This window comes from Crotalus tigris, unplaced genomic scaffold (assembly GCF_016545835.1).
Source record: "Crotalus tigris isolate CLP2741 ecotype Arizona unplaced genomic scaffold, ASM1654583v1 scf7180000023635.1308423, whole genome shotgun sequence".
NCBI classification, from domain to species: domain Eukaryota; kingdom Metazoa; phylum Chordata; class Lepidosauria; order Squamata; family Viperidae; genus Crotalus; species Crotalus tigris.
In genome coordinates, this window is record NW_024100092.1 from 776,069 (window position 1) to 802,805 (window position 26,737).

The 26,737-nt window shown below is 36.1% G+C and overlaps 2 protein-coding genes across 7 annotated transcripts in view; one reads left to right on the forward strand and one right to left on the reverse strand.

Annotated features, from left to right (window-relative positions):
- The window catches only part of PRIM2 (DNA primase subunit 2), an 87,572-nt gene that overhangs the window by 24,736 nt on the left and 36,099 nt on the right, over positions 1 to 26,737 (reverse strand). For all 3 annotated transcript variants that reach the window (XR_005553831.1, XM_039320265.1, XM_039320267.1), the window contains exons 8-10: positions 15,280 to 15,347; positions 13,285 to 13,357; positions 11,751 to 11,936 (exon numbers count right to left, since the gene is read on the reverse strand). Coding sequence is in view for 2 of the 3 variants with exons in the window: in XM_039320265.1 (XP_039176199.1) it covers positions 11,751 to 11,936; positions 13,285 to 13,357; positions 15,280 to 15,347 (327 nt within the window). In the remaining variant the exon portion in view is untranslated. The remainder of the gene's footprint in view (positions 1 to 11,750; positions 11,937 to 13,284; positions 13,358 to 15,279; positions 15,348 to 26,737) is intronic.
- On the forward strand, positions 6,576 to 11,569 carry LOC120297544 (rho-associated protein kinase 2-like). 4 transcript variants are annotated; one of them, XR_005553832.1, is made up of 5 exons: positions 6,576 to 7,304; positions 8,359 to 8,469; positions 8,574 to 8,667; positions 8,788 to 8,885; positions 9,052 to 11,569. XR_005553832.1 is itself a non-coding variant. In XM_039320272.1 (5 exons), exons 1-5 carry the CDS (start codon positions 7,515 to 7,517, stop codon positions 9,076 to 9,078), a joined length of 372 nt encoding a protein of 123 aa, XP_039176206.1. In that variant the 5' UTR covers positions 7,436 to 7,514; the 3' UTR covers positions 9,079 to 11,569. The 4 variants fall into 4 exon arrangements, 2 of the variants coding, with proteins under 2 accessions (XP_039176206.1, XP_039176205.1); XR_005553833.1 differs by having other exon boundaries at positions 6,576 to 7,293; XM_039320272.1 differs by lacking the exon at positions 6,576 to 7,304 and adding an exon at positions 7,436 to 7,556.

Genomic DNA, 26,737 nt, shown 5'->3' on the forward strand with positions numbered 1-26,737 from the left:
ACCAAATCTGGAATCATTTGAAAGCTCTTATGTGAAACATTTTATTTTGCTTACTTGGTCAGTCATAACATTCTCCAAACTATAGTTCGGATCAATACAGGTAGTCTTTTTTTTTATTGAAAAGTTTTACAAACGTTTACAACAAAACAACCCCCAACCCCCCCAACCCCTTCCCCTCCCACACTTCCCAGAGCTGAATACAGGGTTACAAATATGACAATCATAATCTAAATAACATTAACCAACTATATAAAAACCAAATCCATAATACACTTTAACTCCCTTTTAACATAAAATAAACAAATTCTAAATAAGCATAATAACATAAACAAATTAATATCCTAATTCTTAAACAATATGATATAATAAAAATTCCACTATAATAAACTATTGATAATAATAATAATAGTAATAATAATAATAATAATACTCATTATTTTAACTTATTAGAATATTTAGATAAAAATAACCAAGTTTCTGCAGGATTGATATTTCTAGATGCTGAAAAAGCTTTTGACCAATTGAATTGGCAATTTATGTTAAGATTAATTGAGAATATGAATTTTGGAGAAAAAATTTTACAAGCTCTTGGTGCTATTTATCAAAAACAAACGGCACAACTTATAGTTAATGGGGGTTTGTCAGAGATTTTTATAATAGAAAAGAGGACTAGACAGGGATGTCCATTGTCACCTCTGCTGTTTATTTTAACTTTGGAAATATTGCTGATTAAAATTCGAGAATCGCAGCAAATAAAAGGAATAGAAGTCAATAAAAAAGAATATAAACTAAGAGCCTTTGCAGATGACTTGGTGGTTACTCTGTCCCAACCTACTTATTCTGTAGTAGAGTTATTACAATTGATTACCAATATGGACGGGTTTCGGGTTTTAAAATTAATAACAATAAGACTAAAATATTACCCAAAAATATGACCAATTTGGATAAGCAGACTCTGGTTAACCTGACAGATTTTGAAGTTGTTGATAAGGTAAAATACTTGGGGGTTACTTTATCTGTCTCTAATGTAAAACTGTATAAAAACAATTATGAAAGAGATTTGAAAAATTGGGAGAAGTTGCAATTATCCCTTTTGGGAAGAATTGCGGTGATTAAAATGAATGTCCTGCCAAAGTTCCTTTTTTTATTTCAAATGATACCTATCTTAAAGAATGAGGTTAATTTAAATGAGTGGCAGAAAGGTATCAATAAATTTATCTGGGCAGGGAAAAAACCAAGAGTAAAGCTTAAAATTATACAAGACATTCGTGAAAGAGGTGGAATCAAGGTACCGAATTTCAAATTGTATTATGATGCTGTGGTTTTAACATTAATTAGTGATTGGGTTAATTTAACAAATGTAGAAATACTCCTCTTGGAGGGTTGGGACTTACTCTTTGGATGGCATGCCTATTTAATTTTTAATAAAAAAGTTGATCGGGTTTTTAAATCTCATATTATAAGGATTTCTTTACTTCAGGTTTGGAGGAAATATTATAGAAGTGATTTTAAAATACCATTATGGGCTATATCTTGGCATGCGATAGAGGGGATAAGGAGAGGAGTTAAGATGAATAGTGTTTCTTATGCACAATTACTCAGATGGGATGGTAAAAATTGGCAGTTAAAATCTTTGGAAGATTTAACACAAGAAAACATTATATATTCATGGTTTCAGTATAGACAAATAGCGGATAGATGGAAGATAGATCGTAATGTGGGCCTGCTTAGAGAAGATGAAAATTTTTTCAAACAAGTAAAAGATCAAAAGCGAGCTCATATTAAGAGAATTTATGGGGTGCTAGTAGAATTGGATTCAGAACCAGAACTAATTAAAGAATGTATGATTAAATGGGCACAAAATTTTGGTGAACCAGTTCTACTAGATACCTGGGAAACCATCTGGGTGAGGAATGTTAAATTTACACAAGCCCAGAATTTAAGGGAAAATTTTTACAAAATGTTTTATAGATGACACCTTGATCCACAAAAAATGTCTCGTATGTATCCTGACTTACAGCCTAAATGTTGGAGATGTGGTTGTTTGGATGCTACTTATTATCATATTTGGTGGTCGTGTAAAAATATAAAAGCCTTTTGGATCAAGATATGGTGGAATATTCAAAGAATTTTTAGAAGGAGGGTAAAATTTACCCCACAATTGTTTTTGTTAGGTATTCTTACCGATTGTGATAATAAGGAGGTTATATTGATGTTAAATTTAATCACAGCCGCAAGGTTGTTAGTAGGGCAATATTGGAAGAAGGAATCTTTGCCTACTTTGCAAGAGTGGTTTCTTATTTGGCGGAAATGGCAAAGATTTCGGCTTTTTTAAAGGATCAATCGCAAGAGAAGTTTTTTACGGTATGGGAAAAATGGATAGATTTTATACAACATAAGTTGGATATAAAAAAATATTACTTAGTTTTTCAATAATATTTTATAGATTGTATCTTTTTCTTTTTCCTTATATTTTTTATTTTTTAATATCTCTTTTCTTCTTTCTCTTTTTTTTATATATTCCTTTTCTTTTTAAGCATTTTTCTTTTTTAATATTTATGTTTTTTTATACATATATTATTGTTAATTATTTTATAAGTTGTTTATGTAATGTATTTAGACTTATCTATGGTTTATACTTTCTTAATTTTTTTAAAGATTTTAAGAAATTTTAATTAAGCCTATATTCAGCTCTGGGAAGGTTGGGGGATGCAGTGGGAGGGTTGGGGTGGGTTGGGTAGGGTTGTTTTTTTTCTTCTTTTTGTAAAATTTTAAAATTTTTCAATAAAAAAAATACTCATTATTCAAAAAGTAAATGAAACTTTTTATTCCTATATTTATTACTACAGGTAGTCTTTGATTTACAACAATTTGTTTAGTGACAGTTTGAAGTTACAATGGCACAGAAAAAGTGACTTATGACTTTTCACACTTATGACCATTGCAGCATCCCCATGGTCACATAATCAAAATTCAGAGGCTTGGTAACTGGCATGTATTTATGACGGTTGCAGTGTCCTGGGATCATGTGATCACCTTCTGCGACCTTCTGACAAGAAAAGTCAATGGGGAAGCCAGATTCACTTTACAACCATGTTACTGACTTAACAACTGCAGTGGTTCACTTGACAAGTGTGGCAAGAAAGGGTGTAAAAAGTGGCAAAACTCACTTAACAACTGTCTCGCTTAGCAACAGAAATGTTGGGCTAAATTGTGGTTGTAAGCCAAGAACTACCTGTATTACTTTGAACAGTATTCTCAATTTTTAATTGTTCACTAAATGTTTATTATCTACATTGGATAAAGAATCCTTTTGAATGGGAGGGGGGCAGTGGTGGGATTCAAATATGTGAACAACCAGTTCTGTGTGTGGATGCTGCTTCCGGAAGTCCATTTTGGGCCTGGACAACAAAAAATTAGCTACTGGTTCTGCTGAAGTGGCACAAACTGGCTGAATCCCACCACTGGTGGGGGGGACTAATATGATTTACAAATTACAGTATGTGAACCTTAAGGCACTTAGGTACCTTTTTTGAAGAATGTATTTGGAAGACAATATGCTTTGTGTGAAATACCTATTTCAGAATAATTTTAATACCTGAAGTAGGTTCTTGACCATGTATTTAGCAATATTAAGTATAAATTTAATTAATGGTTACTAAAGCTGAACAAACAAAACATTATTTTTATTAGCTCTGTACATTGCTTCAGATTGCAGGGCAAAAAAAACTTAAGCCAAAATGCAATGTGAATAGTCCACAACGTAAACCGATTATATCATTTCCTAGAATTATCTGATTGCCTATTCTGACTTTAATTGTTCATTATTTTATGGATACTGGCTTTAGAGTTATGTTTATGTGTAGTATTTTTTTTTAAAAAAATCCTACATTTGTATAATACAAATAGAAAGGTGGGGTATACAGTAACTTCAAGAAATAATTTAATCTGGAGCTGAAAGCTTGCAATGCTTCATGCCAACCGAGGAACTAATAGAGTACTTGAACTGAGAATGTTTTCTCTTGGGCTGCCATGTATGAAGTTCCTGGCAGATGTGACACCCTAAGGAAGACATTTCCACTAGATTTTAAATGGCAATCAGAAACATCAGGGAACAAGTACTTTGCTAGACAGCTATGACTTAAGTTAAAAAGAGCTCTGTATGTCATTACAATTTTGAACTTATTTGGTAAGTAAACCAGCAGCCAGGGCACTGCTTTTGAAAAAGGTCTAACCATTCACTGTAAGATGTTCCTTTCAGCGTTTTATACTAGTTAGAACTTCTAAGCCTGGAGATTATTTGAGTTTACTTGTCAAATGTTACTTCAAAGACTTGATTTTTTTCAGTTTCAAATCTTTTAACCACTGAACAACTTGCAAGTGGTTAATACAGAAGCTTAAAATTGCTAAACTTCAAACACATTGTATTCTCCAGATTTGGCAAACAATTCTTATCACCTGTAAAGTTAGAGAACTGAAGACAGTGCAGGCTGATAACAATAAAATTCAACCTTATTTGCCTGCCAGCAGAGTGGACAACTTTAGCAGGACAGATTCTCCATCCACCCTGCAGTCCACCTAAGATTTCTTAAAAATTGGTTTGAATAACCATCACATCTGATAAAGCATTTTCTTTGTTGTAGCATTTCCAAGTTTTAGAAAGAATAATTATTTCTAATTGTTACCAGAATGTTTGAGTCCAGATGTATTTGGTTGTTTTATAATGAATAATCTCAGTTTTACTTCAGGATGTATTTATTTTAACCCAAATTACAGATTTGGTGAATTTTTATGTCAGAACCAATTCATTAGAGTAGCCTATAAACTCTGTAAATAAGAGGAAGGAAGGAAGGAAGGAAGGAAGGAAGGAAGGAAGGAAGGAAGGAAGGAAGGAAGGAAGGAAGGAAGGAAGGAAGAAACTTGATTTCTACCAGGCCACATTCTCTGGATTATCATCCTATTGAGATCAGAAGAGAAAACTGCTTAAGATTCCTTCTCTGAGGGAATATCACCTACATAGATCCCAGTAAAAGAGCCTTCACGGCAATGATTGTCTTTGAAACAGATGACTCCTTGATATCCAGTCATCCTCCACCTTATATGGCTTTTGAATGGACCTGCGACAAAGGGGGGGTGGTGGTCAACCTATTTTCCAAAGCACCAGAAAGCAAGACAAGAAGCAATGAATGGAAACTAATCAAGGAGAGCACCAAGTTAGAACTAAGGAGAAATTTCTTGACAGTGAGAATCATTAACCAGTGGAACGGCTTGCCTCCAAAAGTTGTGGATAATACTGGAGGTCTTTTGAGATTGGACAGCCATTTGTCCAGAATGGTATAGGGCCTCCTATTTGTGCATGGAGTTGGACTAGAAGACCTCCAAGGTCCGTTCCAACTCTGTTATTCTGTATTCTAAAGACTCAGCTGTTAAAGAAGCCATTTGAAGATATGGACATTTGATCCAACACTATACAACGGCCCTGTTTTGGTTTGTGGCAAGTTCATGTTTTAGATTTTAATTTTTATTTTAATATTTACTGTAGCATTCTGTAAGCCACTTAGTCTCTGGATATTGGGTGGAAGAGAAGCATTAGTAAACAAATAAGATAAATATTGGCATCACTACATCATTGCTTTTTGAACACAATAAATAATTCCTATTTTCTTTTTATAATTTTTGTAAACATAAAGTAAACTACCCAAACAAAACTTATGAGAAAAGAATCGTGATGAGATCCAACTGTGCAGAGGCTGATGTGAAAGCAACTGCTGCTTTTGTCTTTAGTGTTTATGTAAACTAAACGTCAACACTGCAACAATTCTGGCTGAAGTCATTTTTGCTTCATTTTCGGTTGCCATAGTACTGGGAGGGGGATGAGTGGTTTTAAGGTTAGACTAAACAATAAATTGTCCCGTGGGAATCACGGTCATTGCTGCCTGACTTCTGGTGAGCTGAGCCTTCCGTCAGAAAGTTCACCAAAGTATTCTATTGGGGAACATGGATAATGACATACTGATGGGGTGGGAAGTTCAACTTTGTAACACTGCAACACTTGGGAGGGAACTCCAGACTTGGTTTCACTTTTGACTGTGCTGATACTTTGTAGCCAATAAATATGTTCTTTAAGGAAACCTCTAGCCCCGGAGTTCTGCTTTTACTGGTCTCATCTATTGGAACGATGGGATTCTACCGAGTTCTACCTACGTTAGAGGTTACGTTAACAGAATCATGCAAGCCTGAAACTATCCCTCCCATCCCTCACTTTTACCCTCTCAAAAATTAGGGAGAGAAAAATAGCAAATACAAATATTATAGACCATAATAATAGATATCCTAAAAAAACTAGAAATCCCATAGTTGAAGGAAATGTCAGGCCCAAGATCAGGAATGGCACAGCGAAGCCCAATTAAGTTCAATCCTTTATTTGCTTAAACCTAACTGACAGCATCTTACCAAATTCAAGCGATAACCTTCTAACTTACTAGATATATTCTGAGAGAATCTTGTGTGAATTCAAGCTACACTGAACTTCTTTCCTGCTGCCCCTTCCAGCTTGGGTCTGCGCAGTCTCTTGATCCAGGTCTCTTTATGGGAGAACTCTGCGTTGCCCAAACTCTCCCCCACTGCTCCTTCAGGTGCACTTTCCTTCACACTCGGACCTGGTCTTCTTAAGGGCTTTTTGAAAAATTGCCACAATATGAAAAAGATGCTGAGAGTCTAGAAAGAGTGCAGAGAAGAGCAACTAAGATGATAAGAGGCCTGAAGGTTAAATTGTATGACCATCAGTTAAGGGAACTAGCTATGTCTAGCCTATCAAAGAGAAATATTAGGGGTGACATGACAGCTGTCTTCCAGTAATTGAGGGGCAGCCAAACAGATGAGGGGGTTGACTTATTCTCAAAAGCACCTAAGACTGGACAAGAAGCAATATGTGGAAGCTCTTTAAAGTGAGATCCTATTGCAATTTACTCTGCCAAGCAAGAAATCTCTCCAGGTCTGCTCATTCAACACTGCAGTCCTTTTTCACTCTCAGCTGTGTGTATTTTTCTTGTTAGTTCACCCTCTGATTGCACTAAATGCATCAGCAGAATTTTGTAGTTACATATCTACCAATATTGAAAAATAGATAAAACTCTGAGTAGCATTCATTCAGCCACTCAGTTTGTTTTGCTTTTCCTTGGTGAGGTCATGCCTCATAATGGTGCTAACAGGGGCATGAGCTCACAAAGGAGAAGTAAATAAAACCTTTTGGTGGACTGAGTGAAAACTATTCACTCAAGAGTTTTATCTTGTGTGGGTGCTTAGTTAAGTTTATTTGATTTTATTTGGTTGCTTATATTTTCTTGTGCTTTTATTTATCTGTATTTACATAGCTTAGGTTTGTTTTATTTTACAGTATTTATTTGCTTATTAATTTTACTTAATATTCCTATTTAACACACTGTTTATTTGTTTATCATATTTCATATATTTCGTGAATTAGTTTAGTTAGGATTAGTTTAGTTTAGTTTATAATGGAGACATTCCTGTATTACACAGGGAAGCTCCTGTCTGAGGTAAGAGATCTTGGGTTTTATTTACTTCCTAACTTGCATCTCTGACTGTAGGATTTAGAATTCATAGAGGTAATATGATAGATAACATGATAAAAATAGTGATAATGATGAAGTAAAACAGGAATCAAAATAATCTAGGAACAAGCAAAAAGCTTTTAGAATAATTTTTAGAATAACTTTTGAAATATTTTAAAATATTTTAAAAATATTTGCACATCTTCTTTCAGGCCCTTTCTTGGTGAATTGTGTTAATATCTTCAGTTTAAACGCATCCACAGGACAGCCTTCCAGAAAGGCTGGGAACACATGGCTCTGTGCCTTTGCTTGGGGAGCAGAGAAAAGCACAGTTGTGGGGCTGGCTAGAGCCCTCAAATCCCTAATTCCTAATTAAGTCAGGAGGCTCAGAGTCACCTTACCCTAAACTAGAGATAAGAACATCCTAGCCTCTGACCATGTTGTCATCAACACTATCTCGGAGGCAGTGTCAATGGTTCATACAGCAAGGTTTAAATTGGAACAAAAGGGCCATTATAGCATCACTTTTAACAGCAGAGCAGCTAAAGGCAACTTCAGCTGTCCCTGCAGTGGCTAGAGGCAAAAATTCAGGTGATGTCATGAGGTTTGTTGCTTAACAATGGTTAACAGTGGTTAGTGAGAAGGATTGAGGAAAGACAGGACAGCTTTCTGGGTCTGGTAGTTTTTTTTTTAATAGCAATAGAGTCTTGAGACAATACCACACTATGATTTCTTTAGTAAATTTGCCTCCTCTGTTCAAAGGGTTCAAAATTTCTTCTTTTGGCAGGTGTGTCTCTCGAAGTACCAAGAACGAAGAAGAAAACAGAGGGAGCACTTCCAAGAATTAACAGCAAGGCATCAGGAGGAGCTGGCAGAAAAGAATGCCAGAATAACTGCTGTGAGTCAGTTGTTTCCCTTATAAGCCTGTCTTAAGCTTCTCTTTTGGTCTGCTTATTTCTATTCTATGACTGATGTATGCTCCTGGTCATTTTTATGTCTTAGCTGGAAGAAGAAAATAAAACGCTTGCCAGCAATTTAGCACATATTGTGAAGGAAAACAACGAGATTAAAAAGAAGCTCCAAAAAGCTGAAGAGAGTGAGTATTATTTTAATTATTTTAATTAATTTTCATTTCCATTTTTAAAATGAGACTAATTGGGTTTATGTAAAGTTTAACAAGTTCACGAGTACAAGGTATTTTATTATTTTCCCCCAGGGCTTGCCCAGCTGACCCCTGACACTGCAACGTTAATAGAGCGGCTGAGGAAACGGGAGACGGAGGCAATGGAAGAGGAAGAAGAGATGAGCTCCCAGGTACACCTATTCACAAACGTTCGACCAACATAGACAAAGATGAGATGCCATGTTTATTCGACAAAAGTAAAATAATCATAATGATAGGCTGTTGTTTCATAGGAGATTTACATAGGAGTCAGGCAAAAAAAGAAGAAAGAAAAATTTTCTCTCTGATTTTTTCCAGTTTTCTTTTTGGGGAGAATTCAATTAAGAATCCAAGAAGGCAACAAAATGATCGAAATACCTCCCTACCAACAATCAACATTCACATGAACAAAATTAACATCATACCAACAATCAAGGAGTAAACAATGTTCCAGTGAAGAAACTGCCAAACAAGCTAACAGTAAACAGCCCAACCAAAGAAGATCACACAAACCGACTACAAAGAACGGCATGACAAAGTAGCCACAGGGGTGCATTGCAAGATCCACACGAAATACCATTTGCCTGCAAGCAAAAACTGGTGGGACCATAAAATATAGAAAATGAAGAACCTAAAGTGTTCTGGAGTTTAGAATCCAAAAAGACAGGCACTTGCCATATAACAAGCCAACTGTCGATAAGAAAGACAAAAAAAGTCTAGACAGTGGACTGGGCAGTACTGGAAACAGCAGATTAGAGAAGAAGGAGAAACTAAAAATACAAATACAGAAGAAGGAGCAAGACCAAGAGAACAGAGACAAATAAGATTGACTAGAAGATTAAAACCTAGAAATAATCGAAATAGATGGAGAAAGAAAATGGGATGCTTTCAATGAATATAAATGGATAGAACTCCCCCTCAAAAAGGAAACTTTTTTTGCACGACTACAAAAATTAAAAATAGACATAATTTACCTTCAAGAAACACATATCAAGAGACAACACTATAAATTGTTACAGCAATCAAAAATTGGCAAACTCCGTTTTGCATTAGCACAACAAAAGAAAAGAAGAACAGCTTTATACAGTATATTAAAAAAACATACAGACCAGAATGGTTTTTTATCTAAAAGACAAATAAAAAAAATAACTTAAGAATGATTGTAGATGTTTTGGAGTACTATGAAACCCACCCAGGGAAACAGATGGCATTAATATTTATAGATGCACAGAAGACATTTGATAACATAAATTGGCAATTCATGTTCCAGCAACTAGAAGAAATGGACTTTGGAAAAAAAATTATAAACATAATCAAAACAATTTATAATGAACAAACAGCTAAAGTAACTGTAAATGGAAATTTTACAGAAAATTTTAATATTAAAAAAGACACAAGATAGGGATGCCCACTATCCCCATTACTATTTATACCAACACTGGAAGTATTGAATAGAAACAATTAGGCAAGATATAGAAATTAAAGGAATGGGGGAAAAAAGACGAAAAATATAAACTACAAGCATTTGCAGATGACCACCAGCAACTTTGCAAACTGGGAGTAAGTGTATCAAAAACCTATAAATTGATCTAAAATGCATATTGTAGCTTATATATTTAAATATACCCTTTAGTTAATTTTTAGTTTCATGGCACAATAAAAAAATATTGTTTAATGTGCTTGCTCTGAGCAGTGAGTGTACAACAGAATATTTTAAGAAATGCATATTTTGCATGCACTACTGCTTCAATCCCTAATAGCACACATATTTTATATTATAAATTGTTACTTGTGGGGTGATCTGAATTGGAATATGATCTGTGCATGACCATACTTGATGGATCAATCTGGGACTGAGTGGCTGGTGACACCTTGATCCAACCTCTGGGAGTCCTTTTAAATCCCTTGACAGCCTCTGGATGGAATAGTAGCTCCAAAGAATTCTGTAGTACACCAGTTGTTTTAGTCTTAGGGAAAACTGGTGACTGTATTCAGAACTTTAGAAGTGCTGTTTACAATGTATGCCTGGAAGAAATTCCAATGCTCCTCAAGTGGATCTTTATGCAAGGAATGCAAGACTCCAAGGATGCCTAATTCTAATCCACAAATAAGTCCGGTTGAAAAACTGTCACCTCTGCTTTCCAGTCAGAACCCCTAATAATCTGTCCCTGATATTAGTTTTCGGTCCTGGCTCCAAGGAGACCTAACTCTAACCCTAGTTTAATTTTCATTGGCAATGGGATTTTGCTATGTATTTTATCCTAGTCCACAAATGAGTCCAGACAGCACATTGTCACCTCCTCTTTGCTTGGAGAACCTGTCAGGGAGTCCTCCTTAAGACCTGTTCCCCAAAAAGCACCTGGTCCCCTTTTAGTAGAGGGGGAGACCCATTATGAAATAAAACAAATTCTTGATTCTATGTTGTACAAAGGAAAATTACAATATTTAGTACAGTGGAAGGGATACCCACTATCAGAAGCTACTTGGGTAAAACATACTGACGTCAAGGCAGAGAGATTGATACGTAGATTTTTTTGATAAGCACCCTCATAAACCTCGGGGAGATTCCTAACTCTAACTTTTCTTCATCTGCAGGATTTGTTGCCACAGTACTGGGAGGGGGGATGAGTGCTTTTAAGGTTAAACAATAAATTGTGCCTTGGGAACCAAGGTCATTGCTGCCTGACGTTTGGCGGGCTGAGCCTTCTGTTAGAATGTCCGCCAAAGTATTATATTGGGGAACGTGGATGACATACTGATGGGGTGGGAACTTCAACTTTGTAACGCTGCAACACTTGGGAGGGAACTCCAGACTTGGTTTCACTTTTGACTGTACTGATACTTTGTAGCCAATAAATATGTTCTTTAAAGAAACCTCTAGCCTTGGAGTTCTGCTTTTACTGGTCTCATCTATCGGAACCATGACACTGCACAGATGTTTTAGTGCGCACGGACACTGGTTGTGGACTATAGAAGTGTTCTGAGGAGAACTGTGAAGAACTGAGCAACCCATTTACCTTGTCTGCGTCTATCTTTCCTCTGATGAATTCAGATTTCCAGAATTGCAGAGCTTGCTCTAGTGTTAAGCCAATGCCCTTGAGAAATAAGCCATATTGCATACGGCCTCCATGACGGAGATGATGGTTATCACGCAGAGCTTTGTGGAGCTGGCGCATGCAGAGAGGAAATGATTTAACCGAAAGCTGTAACAAGAAAACTTGGATTAATGATCTGCTGACTACATTAACTTACAAGCTGTATTTTGATCACCAACCAGAAAGGTAAAGAATTTTGAAAGGAGAATATTTGCATACAGTAGACTACAGGGAAGAAAGGAAAACTCTATCTCACAATTTCAATATACTGTCAACATTTAGTTGTATTTTTTTGTGAAAATGCAAGAATAAATGGAAAACACATGTTAAAAGATATTAAAATTGTATTAGTTACAGTAAAAAGCATAAATCAATATAAGTAATTAATCTAGAGTCTCATTCTATTTTGAAAGCATCTTTACTATCCCTCCCTTTAATATATTCTAAATTAATGTCCCAGATGTCAGTTATCTGGGGCTATTTTTCTGTTTATGTAAAGCTGTTTACCATATTTACTTACAAGAAAGACAAGGCTAAATTTGATTGCCTACCACTAACACTAGGAAGTATTCATGGGGGGGGGGGAGATCAACAAAGATAAACATATCTATGTCTGACTTTCTTACTTTGTCAACTCTGATATTATCACGTCAGCCAAACCAACTTCTGGCCTTGAGGTATATGTACATGCAACATACTTATATTTGTAAAAAATATCCATTCCAAAAGAGGGCAGGACAACTGAACTAGCAACCACTAATTAAAATTGATTTCTTGTAAAATAACACCCCGTCACCTACAAATACTAACCATTCTGTCCCACAGAAATGCGTACTACAATATATACACACACATTCCTCCCTCCTTCCAGCAAAACAAGCCAATAACAAATATTGGCTGATAAAAAACATTAAGTAGGGTTTTGAAACCAGATGTAGTACACCCAAGAGACAAATTTTTCAGGCAGCCAAGTAGGGCATGGTCCTCTGACTACTGCAGGAAACTGAACAAGGGAGAGGAAGGGATGCTTGGGTGATTGAATAGGTAAGAGGATAACTTTGCTCGTCTATTACTATGTAGCAGCAGCTGAAGAAAGCTGCTCTAGTGATGATAGTCTGGTTTTATCTTAATAGCTGTTGCCAGGGATCAGGGTTCAATGCCTGGATCCCTCACAAATGGGCATGGGCTCATGTGAAAGGTTTGCTTTGGGCTAGAGAGCTCTACTTATGCTCCTGACTGTTACTCTTCTTGTTTCATTTATTTTAAACCTACTTTCATTCATTTAAGCATACATTGTTCTATGAGTTATGTTTTATTCTTCAATTCTTTATATATAGACCATTGTAATCTCTATACAAATGTTGCTATCAGTATGTTTGAGACACCATAAATACACTGTAGTGGATAGACAAAATTATTCAGTTTAACGACAGTGAATTGGAGGCAATATACTTACAGCATCAATTTGTTCCAATGAAATTTTGCCCATTGCTTTTTCAATATTATAGTCTGGACCAACGTATGCATGGCTATGATGTGGAAAAAGAAGAAAAGAAATAAATGTTATTTTTAGAATTGAAAAGGACATTTTTGTTGTTACTATGGGAACGAAAAGCCAAGTATTTTTGTTTACATAAATTTTAAAGATAATGTTTCAAAACTGGTGTTCAAGACATTAATATGACTTTAAAATAATTCTTTCACTTTGGAGAACTTTTTTCTTTATGTAATACATTTCTGATTAACAGAATAGATTTATTTGGAAATATTTCTACTACACTTTAGAAGAACATTAGAGTTCAAGTAGAAGCAGATTATTTGAACTCTAATGAATCATATGAAAATAACTGTTGAATACTTTTTTTGTAAAATTCAGGTACAACCTCTCAGATGTTTCTTATAGAAATAATAGAATAATAATCTTTTCTTGAATTTTTAAACTGATTTCATTACTTAGTAATATGAGGAACTAAAACACAAAGATAAATAATGTGCTGCTATAATTCCATTATTACATTTTTCAAAAGGTTCTGAGAAAAGGGAAACATTAAAATAAAGCCCCTTTTTCAAGGGCAAAATATAATTTTACAGATATGAGCCAACGATTACCTAAGGGAGAAATCTGAAGTGTTGACTGGAAACAGATGTTGTATGTCAACAATATTGCTGATTATCTGCATGGCACGTTCATTATGTTAAAAACGCTCCCATTACTTCCCCATTAGTGATACAAGTATTGAAATAGTATCTTTGACAATAAAATTGCAATGAATCCATTGCCAAGTTAACCATTCGTAAATAAAAAGCTTAGTAATGTCTGAATTATTCTTTTTTATTTAAAACATTTTTTTGCCTCCCGCTGAAAATTTCATGGTTTGAAGAATCTAAATCAGAGCTTTTCAACCAGTGGTACGGGTACCACCTGTGGTACATTGACACCTGGCAGGTGGTATGCGACCATCCTAGAAAAGTGGTAGCAGGGGAGGGGAATGAGCTGAACTGGTGGCAGCACCGCACAAGTCTGAGTGAGAGATGGCTGGAGCTCGGCGCTGATCCTGGTGCTTCTGCTGAGCCCTGAAGAAGCACCAATCAGCTGGAAAGCAGCATTGATCCTGACGCTTCTGCTGAGCCCAGAAGAAGCGCCGATCAGCTGGAATGTTGCAGCATCTCCAGGGTCTTGTCATTTACATTCAGATGCTTGGCAACTGATTCATATTTATGACGGTCACAATGTCCCAGGGTCATGTGAAGTAAGCAAAACCTGCTGCAACCACCCAGCAGATGGGGGGGGGGAATAAAAACCAAACACCCCCCACCCCACCTCTGCTGCCAATCCTCAACAGAAATGCTCACAGCAATGAAAACCTTGGACAGGAGGAAGAGTGCCACCGGGTGGGCAGGCAGATGTCCTGCTTGGTTGTGGCTTGGGAGGCACTTTTTTCAGTGCTATTGTAACTTCGAACAGTCACTGTTGTAAATCTAGGACTACCTGTACTTTATCACTTTTTTCCTTTTGGGGGGGGTCAATTTTTTGACACCTTGCTAGGTGACTGGTGGTACTCGGATGTTGCCATATCCTAAAAGTGGTACAATGGGTGAAAAGCCCTGGTCTAAAGAACATGGTGCTCTTCTGTATATGAGCTCCTCACTCACCCTGACCACAGGATTAGGTTATTCTACAGGCAAAGCGGATGGGCCCAGTTATGGGAAGAAGTAAAACAACCCCATTCTGCTTTTGGGCGAGGACACGGGACCAATTGATCCATTAGGCACAATGCCTAGACCCTACAAAAATGTCTTCACCTTTTTTTAATCTGAAAGAATTAAAATGAATTTCCCTCAGCTACTCAAACCAGACCCGATTTGTACAAATGAGTCAGATTGTGGACCTTCAGAAGTAACGGATCCCAAAAGGTCCAGCAAATTGAGGTTCTGCTGTGTTTTTCATTACCTGAGGTGATTGAGCAGGGGTTGAAGTCTCTCATCAGTTTGCACTATAGGCAGTGATCGTGCTGTTAGCTAAAAGTGAACAAATACAAGAAGTTGCTGAGGAGCAATAATGCGCACACACATACAAACATACACATAGATACAAAACAGACATGCACAGTGTTATATGTGAGACAGGGATCTTATTTGCTAACTTATCAACCTGATACAGAGCATCAGCTTTTCACTATGCCTTTTATCTTTATTTTCTTTCCTGCTGATCTTATTCTCAAGACACAACAGACAATATCTATTTTCTGTCATTGTTACCATAACTTTTCAAGAAAGTTGGTCTGGGACTGAAATAAATAGTTAATTTGTCCGTTACATTCTGTATAAGCATCTAGGTTTACCATTGATGCAAATAGCAATATGCATTGTTATTACTCGGTAATTTATGATGGACCAGACTGATGTTTAATAAATTGGATTTGCACACAGTACGTACTAGTACAAATCCTTACCAGTCACATTAGGTAGTAAAGATGGATATAAGAGATACATGTGGTTGATTATTTTTCAATAAAAGTATTTTGTGCTTTTCAAAACATGTATTTCATGTTTTTCAGTGCTGATTGGGATCATTTGATTAATAACAGGACAAACAAAAGACAAGCTTGACCATTGATCACTTTCTTTCATAACTGACATTATTATTATGCATTTTATTCCAAAGAAGAAAAAGTCAGTACTCTAGAACAATATTCCTGAATTTCACACTGCTCACGTTAAGATAATATATACACTGTTAAAAAGTCAGAGATTCACAAATTGCAGGAGAGACTATAACATCAGCACAAAATTCTGTTAAACAGCAATTATGATAATGAGTTATCATGTTTCGGGGTGGTAATCAAATTTTGTTAAATGCAGAAAAAATAATATATAAAAATGCAGTTGAATTATTTGCATTCAATTATTTCAAAACTTTCTTCACTAAGGAGAAAATGATGCTAGGAGATTGGTGTATTTCCCCCACCCTAAAAATCTAAAGTGCAGGGTTGGGTGGGGGGGAGGATCTAAAGCACTTCCTCTTCTAGTTCTTCTCCCAGATTCTTTTTTTTTCCCCAAGTCATTTTTATGTTTGGCATCATAGACATAGAATGAGAATGGTCTCAGCATTTTACCCACAGATCCTTTTAGATATTATGTGTCACATATTTTCTTCTGCTTTATTCAAATTGGAACAGAGAAGCCTTTACACAACTCACCTCTACTTACAAATCATGCTGGTTTGTAATGTTCAGTATCTTAGCCAGCACAAGTGGTTTAGGGCAAGCATCCCAACCCCAGTCCGTGGACCGGTACCGGGCTACAGCATACCAGCAACCGGTCCGCACAAACAAGCAAAGCCCCATCCATAGGATGCAGGCAGCACACAAAATCACACCACCTCCGGTCCGCAGAAAAACATCTCTCCATGTAACCAGTCCCTGGTGCCCAAAAGGTTGGGGACCTCTGGTTTAGGGCAATCAGAGTTGAGGTAAATCACATCTGCAGGACTCTACACTGGAGTCAACTCATATCCAAGGATGTACTAAGCATTCTACTCTCTCACACTAGTATTACCTCAGCATACAGCACTCTTACTAAATTCTTCAGCTTTCAACTCCTGCAAAAATTCCATAGTTCACATAGTTTCTTTAAGTCAACAATATGTGATAAACTTCTTTCTCACATGCATATATTTTTCATTGACTTAATGGTTTGCACATTCCCTGCCTGGCAAAACCCCAGATTGCACCTAATAATTGTTTTTCTTATTTTCACATCTCGTGTCCTTTCAATCAAAATGCTACCAAATATTTCCCCAGGGATATGTAACTAAGCCTCTTGTAGTTTATGCATTCCTTTGCTATCTTTCCATTTGTATAAAAAAAATAACAGCATTTTTTCTATCATTAGGCATATATGCAATCTTCAAATAAATATTTCTATATAGATATATATTTAACAAGTCTTACAACCACCCCATAAGTATATTTAACATTTCTTTGCTCTCACCATCTATACCTGCAATTTTACTATTTATCTACCTTCTCACAAATTTATGATTTCTTTTCCTGCTTGTCAAGAATAGTTTAGCCTCTGGGGTGACTTTGGACTAGTTTCTTTTTTTTTCTATAAATTGCAAGTTTGCTATTACAATAAAATGTTAGGGCTGGGAGAATGCAAGTCCCTCTGAATTTCTGGGAAGGATGGTAGCATCTCCAACATCAGAACGCATTAAGGAAAAAAGAAAAAAAAAGAGATAAATTTATTTATACAGAAAACCTAGAAAGAAATGCAGAATTAGTTGCCATAGGAATGTATTAATCAAGTCTATGTGTGTGAAAGTGAGAGAGAGCACATATGCACAGATACATGCATAATTTATATATGAGATTGCACTGTTGAAACTAATTTGCCTGCATGTAATGCTTGATAAAAAATATACAGTTTTCTATCTGTATTTACAAATTATATCTTCTTCATAATTCATGCTCCAGGCTTAAAATAATTAAAAAAAACATACAGAACTTTTGCCCAACAGTTAATATGCAATTTGAAATAGGTCACACTGAGTGATTGTTTGGCATGTAATACCAAAAAATGATTGATCAAGAAACAACTACTTTGTCAATGTTGAAGCCAAATGTCACAATGCAAATGTTATGCAACCAGGGAAATCAATATTAGACCACGTTTTTGAATGCTGGTATGCTGCCACAAGTAGATAGTTGACATTTCAATGCTGATCCATTTCAACCTTTAATACCTTTCTGTTCTTGAGAAATACTGAAAATAAGCAAGTAGAAAAAAAGCTATATTTTAGGGCTATGCGTTTCTAGATACTGTAGCTCAACTTCCAAACATACTAATAAAAGTAATACTATTCCCATTTAAAGAATTGGGTTGGGTTTTCTTAAAGGAAAACCAGGATCTTTTATTATGAAGATAAATCAGATTGTTGAATAAGCAGCTTTAATACAAAGTTAAGAAGTATTTAAGCTTTGGTTTCTGCTGTTGTATATAGTATGTTTTAAGTGTGTTATGCTTGTGTACACTTTGAGAGGAAGCAACTAAATTTCATTTTTAATGTGTGCCATTGTGCCCGCAGGAAAAAATGACAATAAAGGTTATCTATCTATCTATCTATCTGTCTGTCTGTCAACTCACAAAAAATATCAGCTGTCTGGAGTGCATGAGCATAATCTCAAGATCTCTCTTTAATTCAGGTAGAATTTTCAGCAGTCTGAGTCTCAAATCCAACTGCTATTTACCCAGTGCCTCCCATTGTGAGCATGGTGTTAGTCTACTATTCCTTCCCAATTCCCTTAATCTCCTGATAAGTTGTTGACTCCTCTATTAACAAAGAAAAGCAAATCGATGTATTCAACATTTGTACAAATGCAAAGCAGAACAGAAATACTGAGACAGAATGACTAATAATATTCTCTACACGATTATTACTATTTAAAATTTAATGATGGCCGAACTTTTCAAAATAAAGGCTTAATTCCTAGTGGGTTTGATATTTGAGCCTAAGCAAGTCAGCAAAAAGTTCTTTCTTATCCTGCATTAGTAGATTTATTTAACAATTATTACTTCACATACCCAATATATTGTCAACTTGCAACAGCAGACCCACCCACAGAACAATGTATAGAAGAAATCTCATTATGAACCAAAATTGCATTCCATTATTATATTTTCATGCCACTTTTAACATGCTACAGAACAATTTATGTATTTACATTCTGCACTATACCCACTGCTTTTTCTTCCAATCTGAAAAACAAAAAAGCTTGCTGTTTCATAATTCTATTTAATCCTAATAAAATTATTCTTTAGAGGTTTTTTTTTATTTTAAAGTAGCTGTAAACACATTCCCTTAGAGCTTTAATTTTTCTAAAAAAAATCATTGGAAAGTCATACTTTTTCCATAACTGGGTATATTATTATTCTTGCCCTATTTTCATAACTTACAGCCGAGTTGCTGTAGCTTACAGTTGCTAAAATTTCATTTAGCTTGTGACAAGCCATGGAGGGAGGGAGGGAGGGAGGGAGCGAGGAAGGGAGGGAAGGAAGGAAACAGTTGGCTATATACAGTACATTTAAGATTAATTGCAATTTTCTAAAAAAATGGTATTAAATAAAGTAAATATATGAAACTAAGGCTCAAGATTTTTTTTCAGATGAAATATTTTGTAAGGGAAGTTCTCAGAAATATTGTAAAGATATCTATGTACCAAAAATTCACACATATTTCAGCTTTGAAATTCTACTAGTAGCACTGTCTCTGATTGTATCTGTTTCTTGGGTTTCCCCACACTCTGTGCAGCTGTCCCTTTCTCCTATTAGTTAGTGTTGAGGCAACATGTATTCTGAATCTGCAACACAAATCCAAGCTTAACTATATACTAAGCACACACCTTTGGACTCATTCAGGTATTTATATGAACACTTGGACAACTCATAACTGGAGAGAGAAGGGTGCTCTCTACAATGATCAGTCCTTTATCCCCCACCCCCCAATGTTTAGTCAGGAACTTACTTGAATTAGCTTGGACAAGTGCACAGTTACCAGCAACGTAAGAGACTTTACTGTATTTAGGTCCCTAATGAGGAGGGAAATGGCAGTCCACATTCAAACATATGGAAGTACAGCTTTCATTTTAAGACAACCTGTCTAAATGTATGTATGTATGGAGGACAGAGAGAGAGTAGGAACATATCCGAAGCAACACCCCATCCTCTCCCACTCTGAATTCACCAAACAATCACACATACCCCTGAACAGATTATTTCTGTTCTAGGAAAAGGTCCTAGTTAGCTATTTTTCACAAATAATTTCCTTCTTCTCCAAGTCATTGCTTCTATCTAAGTGATCCCAGTAAATTCATAAAATAGGAACAGAACAGTAACTTTCCATATTTTCAAACGATATCTGCAATCCCATTTTGGTGCAGGAGTCAAACTCTGGCTTTATAAAATCATAATGGGAAAATCATAATGGAGATGTGATAGTAGAAGAAAAGTTGTTAGCATTAAAAATAAGACCAAAATGGTAGTAGTTTCTTTAGGGTAGCGGAAAGCAAGTTCCATTCAATGTAGGAAGCCTTTGTCCTGAATAACCCTGCGTAAATTAGGCCAGCCTATTTGAATAAACTGTAATTTTAATAAGATTTAGTCATTTATGAATTGTATTGTAATATAATCCACAAATAAAAATCAGAAAAAGAAATTAATAAACTAGGTATTTTATGAACATGCATAAAAATTGGGAACCATAGTAAAGGGAAGCCCCAATGCAGCTACCTTGTTTTAGAAAATTATTTTTAAAAATGTATATTTTTAATCTATGTTTTGTAATCTATGTTTGTTTTGGGGAAAATGATTTTTAGTTCTGACTTTTATTGTATTTGCAGATCACTTCAGGAATTTTTTGCACTGAAAAGTAGTATTAAAATACTGTAAATTAACATTTTATTTATTTATTTATTTATGAGACTTATATACCGCTTTAAGTGCAAGCACTCTCTAAGCGGTGCACACCAGTAAGCAATGTGTATATATATATTTACATTGCCCCCAACAATCTGGGTCCTCATTTTACCTACCTCGGAAGGATGGAAGGCTGAGTCAACCTTGAGCCGGTGAGATTTGAACTGCTGACTTGCTGAACACAGTCAGCTAAAGTGGCCTGCAGTACTGCACTCTAACTGCTGCGCCACCTCGGCTCATATCCTTCTGGCAGACCAATTCTTATTTGGTATCAAGTCACATTACTTCTGAAATCACTAACAAAGGATCAGGCTGTGAAGATGTTCAGATTCAGGATTTGAATTTATACCTTTCATCTATTTCTATATATTTTTAGGATTTCTCAAAGCATGCATGAGTCCACAGCCTGCTTGTCAGCAGCCCAATCATGTCTCCGTATTGATCAACATTCAGTCACCAATTGTTCTATTCAAAATGTATACAACCTTTGATACTAATAAAACTAGGTTTATTTTGTTTGAACAGAACAATATTTTAGAATATATGGATAGTTTAGAGCAGACATGTCAAACTCGCAACATCACGTGACATCGTGCAACGTATCAGAGCTTTTTCACCACTGCCGGCAATGGGGTGGGCATGGTTTCCCGATGATGCGTCCGGCCCGCGGGCTGACAGTTTGACACCCCTGGTTTAGAGAATGGGGGGAAAAGGAAATGTCACCTTGTTTTATTCCAAAGGAATTAAGGATGAATTATGTCAATTCAATAAAACATTATCAATATCAACATTAAATCCTCTTTAAGAAAAATAATAAATCTTTCCTGCAGGATAGAGCTTTTAGAGGTACACCAAATGCATTTGAAAAGCTTCTCCTGTCACTTGCTTTCCATGGGCCTATTACTTTTTATTGTCTATATGTATACAACACCTTTGCACCAAAGCAATCTAAAGGACAGCTTGCAATAATAAAAGTCCATCCAAGCATCAAAAAATTATATGTGGACACAAAAAATATATATTAAAGAAGACCCAAAATGGACTGGAGTAAATTCACATCAATTATCAAATAAGCAGCAGAAAAGTAAATGAATAGGATTTTAGATATTTTAATAGCCAAAAAAACACACAAAAATCTAAAAAATAGCAAATAAAACGCAACACCACCAAAACCCCCAATGCCATGGGTATCATGCAGAAAAATAAAATAGGGAGGTGACCCAGAGAAGAAGTCTGAAGTAAACCCCTATTTTCAGGCTATCGGATCATATACATGTTACTGGCATAGCAACAATACCATTTTCTCCAGGTTTGGTATGTTGTAACAGTCTCTGTTTACATATCAGCCCAGTCTGAACCTGCTTCGCTTTCTTGAGATCAGCTATGTGTGCTGTTGTTGGAAACATATATATCTAAAATTCTGCAAGGGCAATATCATTTACTTCTTTTTTAAAAAAAAACACCTTCAAATATTTCACAAATAGAGTTTTCAAGCTAAGAAAAAAGTTTTAAACGTTGGGCTGTTCAAAGCACATTGATGCATAACACATTTTATTTTAGGAAGCAAGGATTAATGGGAAGATACTTGCTACGCCAAGATAACAAGTTGTCATTTCAAAGGAAGTAAATAACTATTAATGCATAATTATTTTGAAATTTAACAATTTTATCTGGTTGTTTTTAGCCGAAAAAATTATTTTAAGCATGACAGCATATATATTTTTCCTCTTCATGTGTAGCAAATGTAAGTAGGATTAAAAATCATTAGATACAGATTCAGTATGCTCTATTCCACAAATGTCTGTACTATGGCTTTTTTAAAAAATAAAAAAAGCTTCCATCTACAGCAGGGGTGTCAAACCGCAGGCCGGTTGCATCATATGGAGGCCGTGCCCACCCGAGCTCTGGCAATGCAAAGCCACGATACATCGTGACATCATGACGCAGTGAGTTTGACACTTGGGATCTAGAGGGTTGGAAACTGCAAGTATAATAATTAAAATAGGTTCAGGCATTTCTTGTATGCATTTTGTACTGAAACTGCCTATGTGATGGACAGTGAAGTAACACAATTTGCATTTAATAGATTTAAGTAAGGCTGAATAAATCTTCACCTTTATGTGACAAGCAGTCAAGACTGACAAGTAATGGTAGGCAGGTAAAAGTAAATGAATAGAAATTTGAATTGCCCTTGCCACTTATCTTGGTCTTGTATGTCGGGAATCCAGCTCAGGAGGGAGGCATCTTGAATTTCACTATTCAGCCACTAAATGAAACTGTCTCCCTCAAAATGATAGTTCCACTACAGCAGTGATACATTTCCTCATTTTAATTAACCTAATGGTCTATTCACCCACAATACTTGGAGGTCTTTTTCATTACCCTGAATTAACATTTTCCTTCCATTAAATACCAGATAAAAGATACCAATTGCATGCCTGGTTTACAATTCATTTAATCAGTACCATTTTTTAAAACTCAGCAATGGCAATATACTTAAAGAATTGAAAGACCACAATGTATAACAGCCAAATTACTAATATACCTAAAAGAACACAAAAGGAAAGAGGTGGACACTGAATCTTATTACAGAATACTTTTTCGTCAACCACACTATGATTATAAATCCATTGTCAACATTCTAAAAGTATACAATGGTGGTGTTATTTTAGTAAATAAACTATTATCACAATAGATGTGACATTCAAAAAAACCTCTCAATTTTTGAATACTTTTAATCATTTTTCCCTCAAAGAAAAAGGATATGGAACTTTTTCTAATGAGGGTTTAGATTTTTCAAGAATGATGTCGACCTCAAATTCATTATTATCTAAAAATAGTAATGTATTTTTCATCTTTACCTCGCTTCAGTTGCCCTCCTGGTTTCCAACATTTCTTGCCACTACTTTGCAACATACTTTAAATTTAAAATAATATTTAACAATATACTTTAAATCTGAGCTCATATGATTCAGAAGAGTCAAGAGGGTACATTGAAAAATACATTAGATACACAATAGAATCTATATCTATCTTTCCCCTAACAGCATCTAATGCTCTCCTCCCAGAACTAATAGGTTCCTATGCAACGGTGTTTTCCAACCTGGGTAAATAACAGATCTATTAACTTGGAGTCTCAGAAATCCAAAGCTAGCACAGCCATTGCTAAGAACGCTGGGAATTGCTCAGCTTAGGAAACGCTGCTATGAAAATTTTCATTAGAGATATGATTGATACATATCAGGCAATTTTTCTTGCTGTTTTTAGATAGCTCAGAATTTCCAGGGATCCATCATCATTTGCCATATCTGTTTATGGTCAAGGAAAGACACTAAACTTGGTGAGTATTTTCATATTGTGAGATCATCAGACAGCACGGGGTGAGGTTTCATCAGTATGCTGATGATACCCAGCTATATATCTCTTCCCCAAGCTCTCTCAGTGAAGCGGATGATGTGATGGGCCGTTGCCTTGAAGCCGTGAGGGTCTGGATGGAGGTTAACAGACTCAGGCTCAATCCTGACAAGACCGAGTGGCTTTGGATGTTGCCTCCCAAGGATCATGTTAACTGTCCAGTGTTGACTCTAGCAGGGGAAAATATACCCCCTTCGGAGCGGGTTCACAACTTGGGTGTCCTCCTTGATCCACAGCTGAAATTGGAACATCTTTTGACGGCTGTGGCTGGGAGGACCTTTGCACAAGTTCGTCTGTTGCACCAGTTGCAACCCTACCTGGACCGGGAGGCTCTCCTTACAGTCATTCATGCCCTTGTCACCTCACGCCTGGATTACTGCAACGCGCTGTACATGGGGCTACCCTTGAAAAGTATTCGGAGACTACAGTTGGTCCAGAATGCAGCCGCGCGAGTGATAGCGGGTGTTCCTCGGTACACCCACGTTACACCTATCCTCCGCAAGCTGCACTGGTTGCCTATTGGTCTCCGGGTCCAATTCAAGGTGTTGGTTATTACCTTTAAAGCTCTATATGGCTCAGGGCCAGGCTATTTGCGAACCGCCTACTACCTCACAGTTCCCTTTGTCCAGTTAGATTCCATAGGCTGGGCCTCCTTCAGGTCCCGTTGGCCAAGCAGTGCCATTTGGCAGGGCCGCGGGGGAGGGCTTTCTGTGATGGTGCCCACGTCTTAAAACCAGCTCCCCCCGGAGATTAGGACCGCTCCCACCCTGTTGGTTTTCCGCAAGCTGCTTAAGACCTGGCTTTTCCGGCAGGCCTGGGGTTTATAAAATCTGACCCCTGGATGAATTACTGTATTGTTTGTCTTGTTAAGTTATATTGTGTTTTTATTGTTAGCCACCCGGAGTCCTGCGGGAGTGGGGCGGTCTATAAATTTTAATGAATAAATAAATATTCACATTATTGTGTACATTATTATAAAAATATCTTGAGAAGCAAAAAGGATAAGGATTATGAAAAAAAAATCAATTAAGTTTTCTTTTCTGGAATGCTCTGGTTCTGAGGAACCAAAGGACCATTCAGACTGGCAATCAGCACAAAGATGAAAAGTGTTGCTTCAAATTTTCTAAAAGGTAGTTGAATTCCTTGCTTAGGAACTTCAATTAAATAGTGCTATAGCTACAAATTAAGGAGACATGTACTTGGAAATCAGGGATGTAATTCTGTCTGCAACTTATGAGGCTGGCTAAAGTGGTAACTCACTTGATATAGTTCAAGAAATAATTATTATGAGTCAGCAAGCAATTTGTCTCATGCGCAAAGATACATTATGGCCATTTCTCTCGTCAAAAAAATAATAATGATAGTCCAACCAAGATAGGAATTGCCTCTTAATTTCATTGCTTCAGTACAGATATTTTAAATTAAACAGCAAAAGATTTAAAATAGATATCAAAGTAATATAGTGTGACAAATATTAATACATTTTGTTTGTTTCACAATTTTTACGTCATTGCCACAAAAATTAAGCCATTCATTATAACATTCATTGATATGTTGTGCATCTCAGTGCTGCAGGAGGGTTATTGGGGAGAAAAAAATGGACTAAATAGGCTTTGGAGATTGCATCCATTGGTCCCTTGGAATGCAAGAGTGAAATTGTTGCAACATACTTTAAATTTAAAATAATATCTAACAATATACTTCTTTTCCAGTCCCAAGGGTTGGAGGATAGTCTGGATGCCAAAATAATGTGCTCGTGTACATGATTTGGGGACATTTCCAGTCATTTGTTTGGGTAATGTACATATAAAGCCCTTGGTCTGATCCAGCCTATTGTCTTTATGTTATTGTGTTATTGCAGATGAAGGAGAATGCTGCATGCACAAAGTTTTTATTGAAAACCTGTAATAAAGTATTTTCTGTTCGTTCAGGTTCTCCAGCATACTCTTACACATATTTAGTCAGAAAGAAACTATCATATACAATGGCATGTTCTAGATAGGTTCATAAAACTGTGGTTTTAAATATATTTTTATATCCTTGAGCAGTGCTTCGTCCACTCCATTTGGCCCAGTGAGTTTTTAATATCTTGAGATATTAAATCTTGATAATAACCAAAAGTTTCATTTATTTTTATGATAGGTTCAATAACCTGACTCGCAAAAGATGTTCTGCCATAGAGCCAATGTTTCCAAACTGCACTGTGGTGCTTCAGGGTGCTGCAGCAAGCTCACTGGGGCACTGTGGGATATTTTACATTTTTGAGGGAAACATAGCAGTACTCGACATCTGTCAGACAATGTTCAAAATATTACCTTGAGGTAGTTCACAGTTTTAGCTTAGGGGCCCTGTGGAAAAAATTACTGAAATACTAAGTGTGCCATAAAGCAAGAACATTTGCCATAGAGCATAATTTATAAACCATAATAGCTGGATTCACAAATCAAGCTAAATCAAAATTAAACAAATCACTTTATATGCAAATGAAGACACTAGCAATAATAATTAAATGCTATAGT

Coding starts and splice junctions, on each gene's coding strand:
- LOC120297544 (XM_039320271.1), top strand. CDS start 7,515: ATGGAGACATTCCTGTATTACACAGGGAAGCTCCTGTCTGAG. Junction 7,557..8,358: donor CAGGGAAGCTCCTGTCTGAG/GTAAGAGATCTT, acceptor TTCTTTTGGCAG/GTGTGTCTCTCGAAGTACCA. Junction 8,668..8,787: donor GCTCCAAAAAGCTGAAGAGA/GTGAGTATTATT, acceptor ATTTTCCCCCAG/GGCTTGCCCAGCTGACCCCT.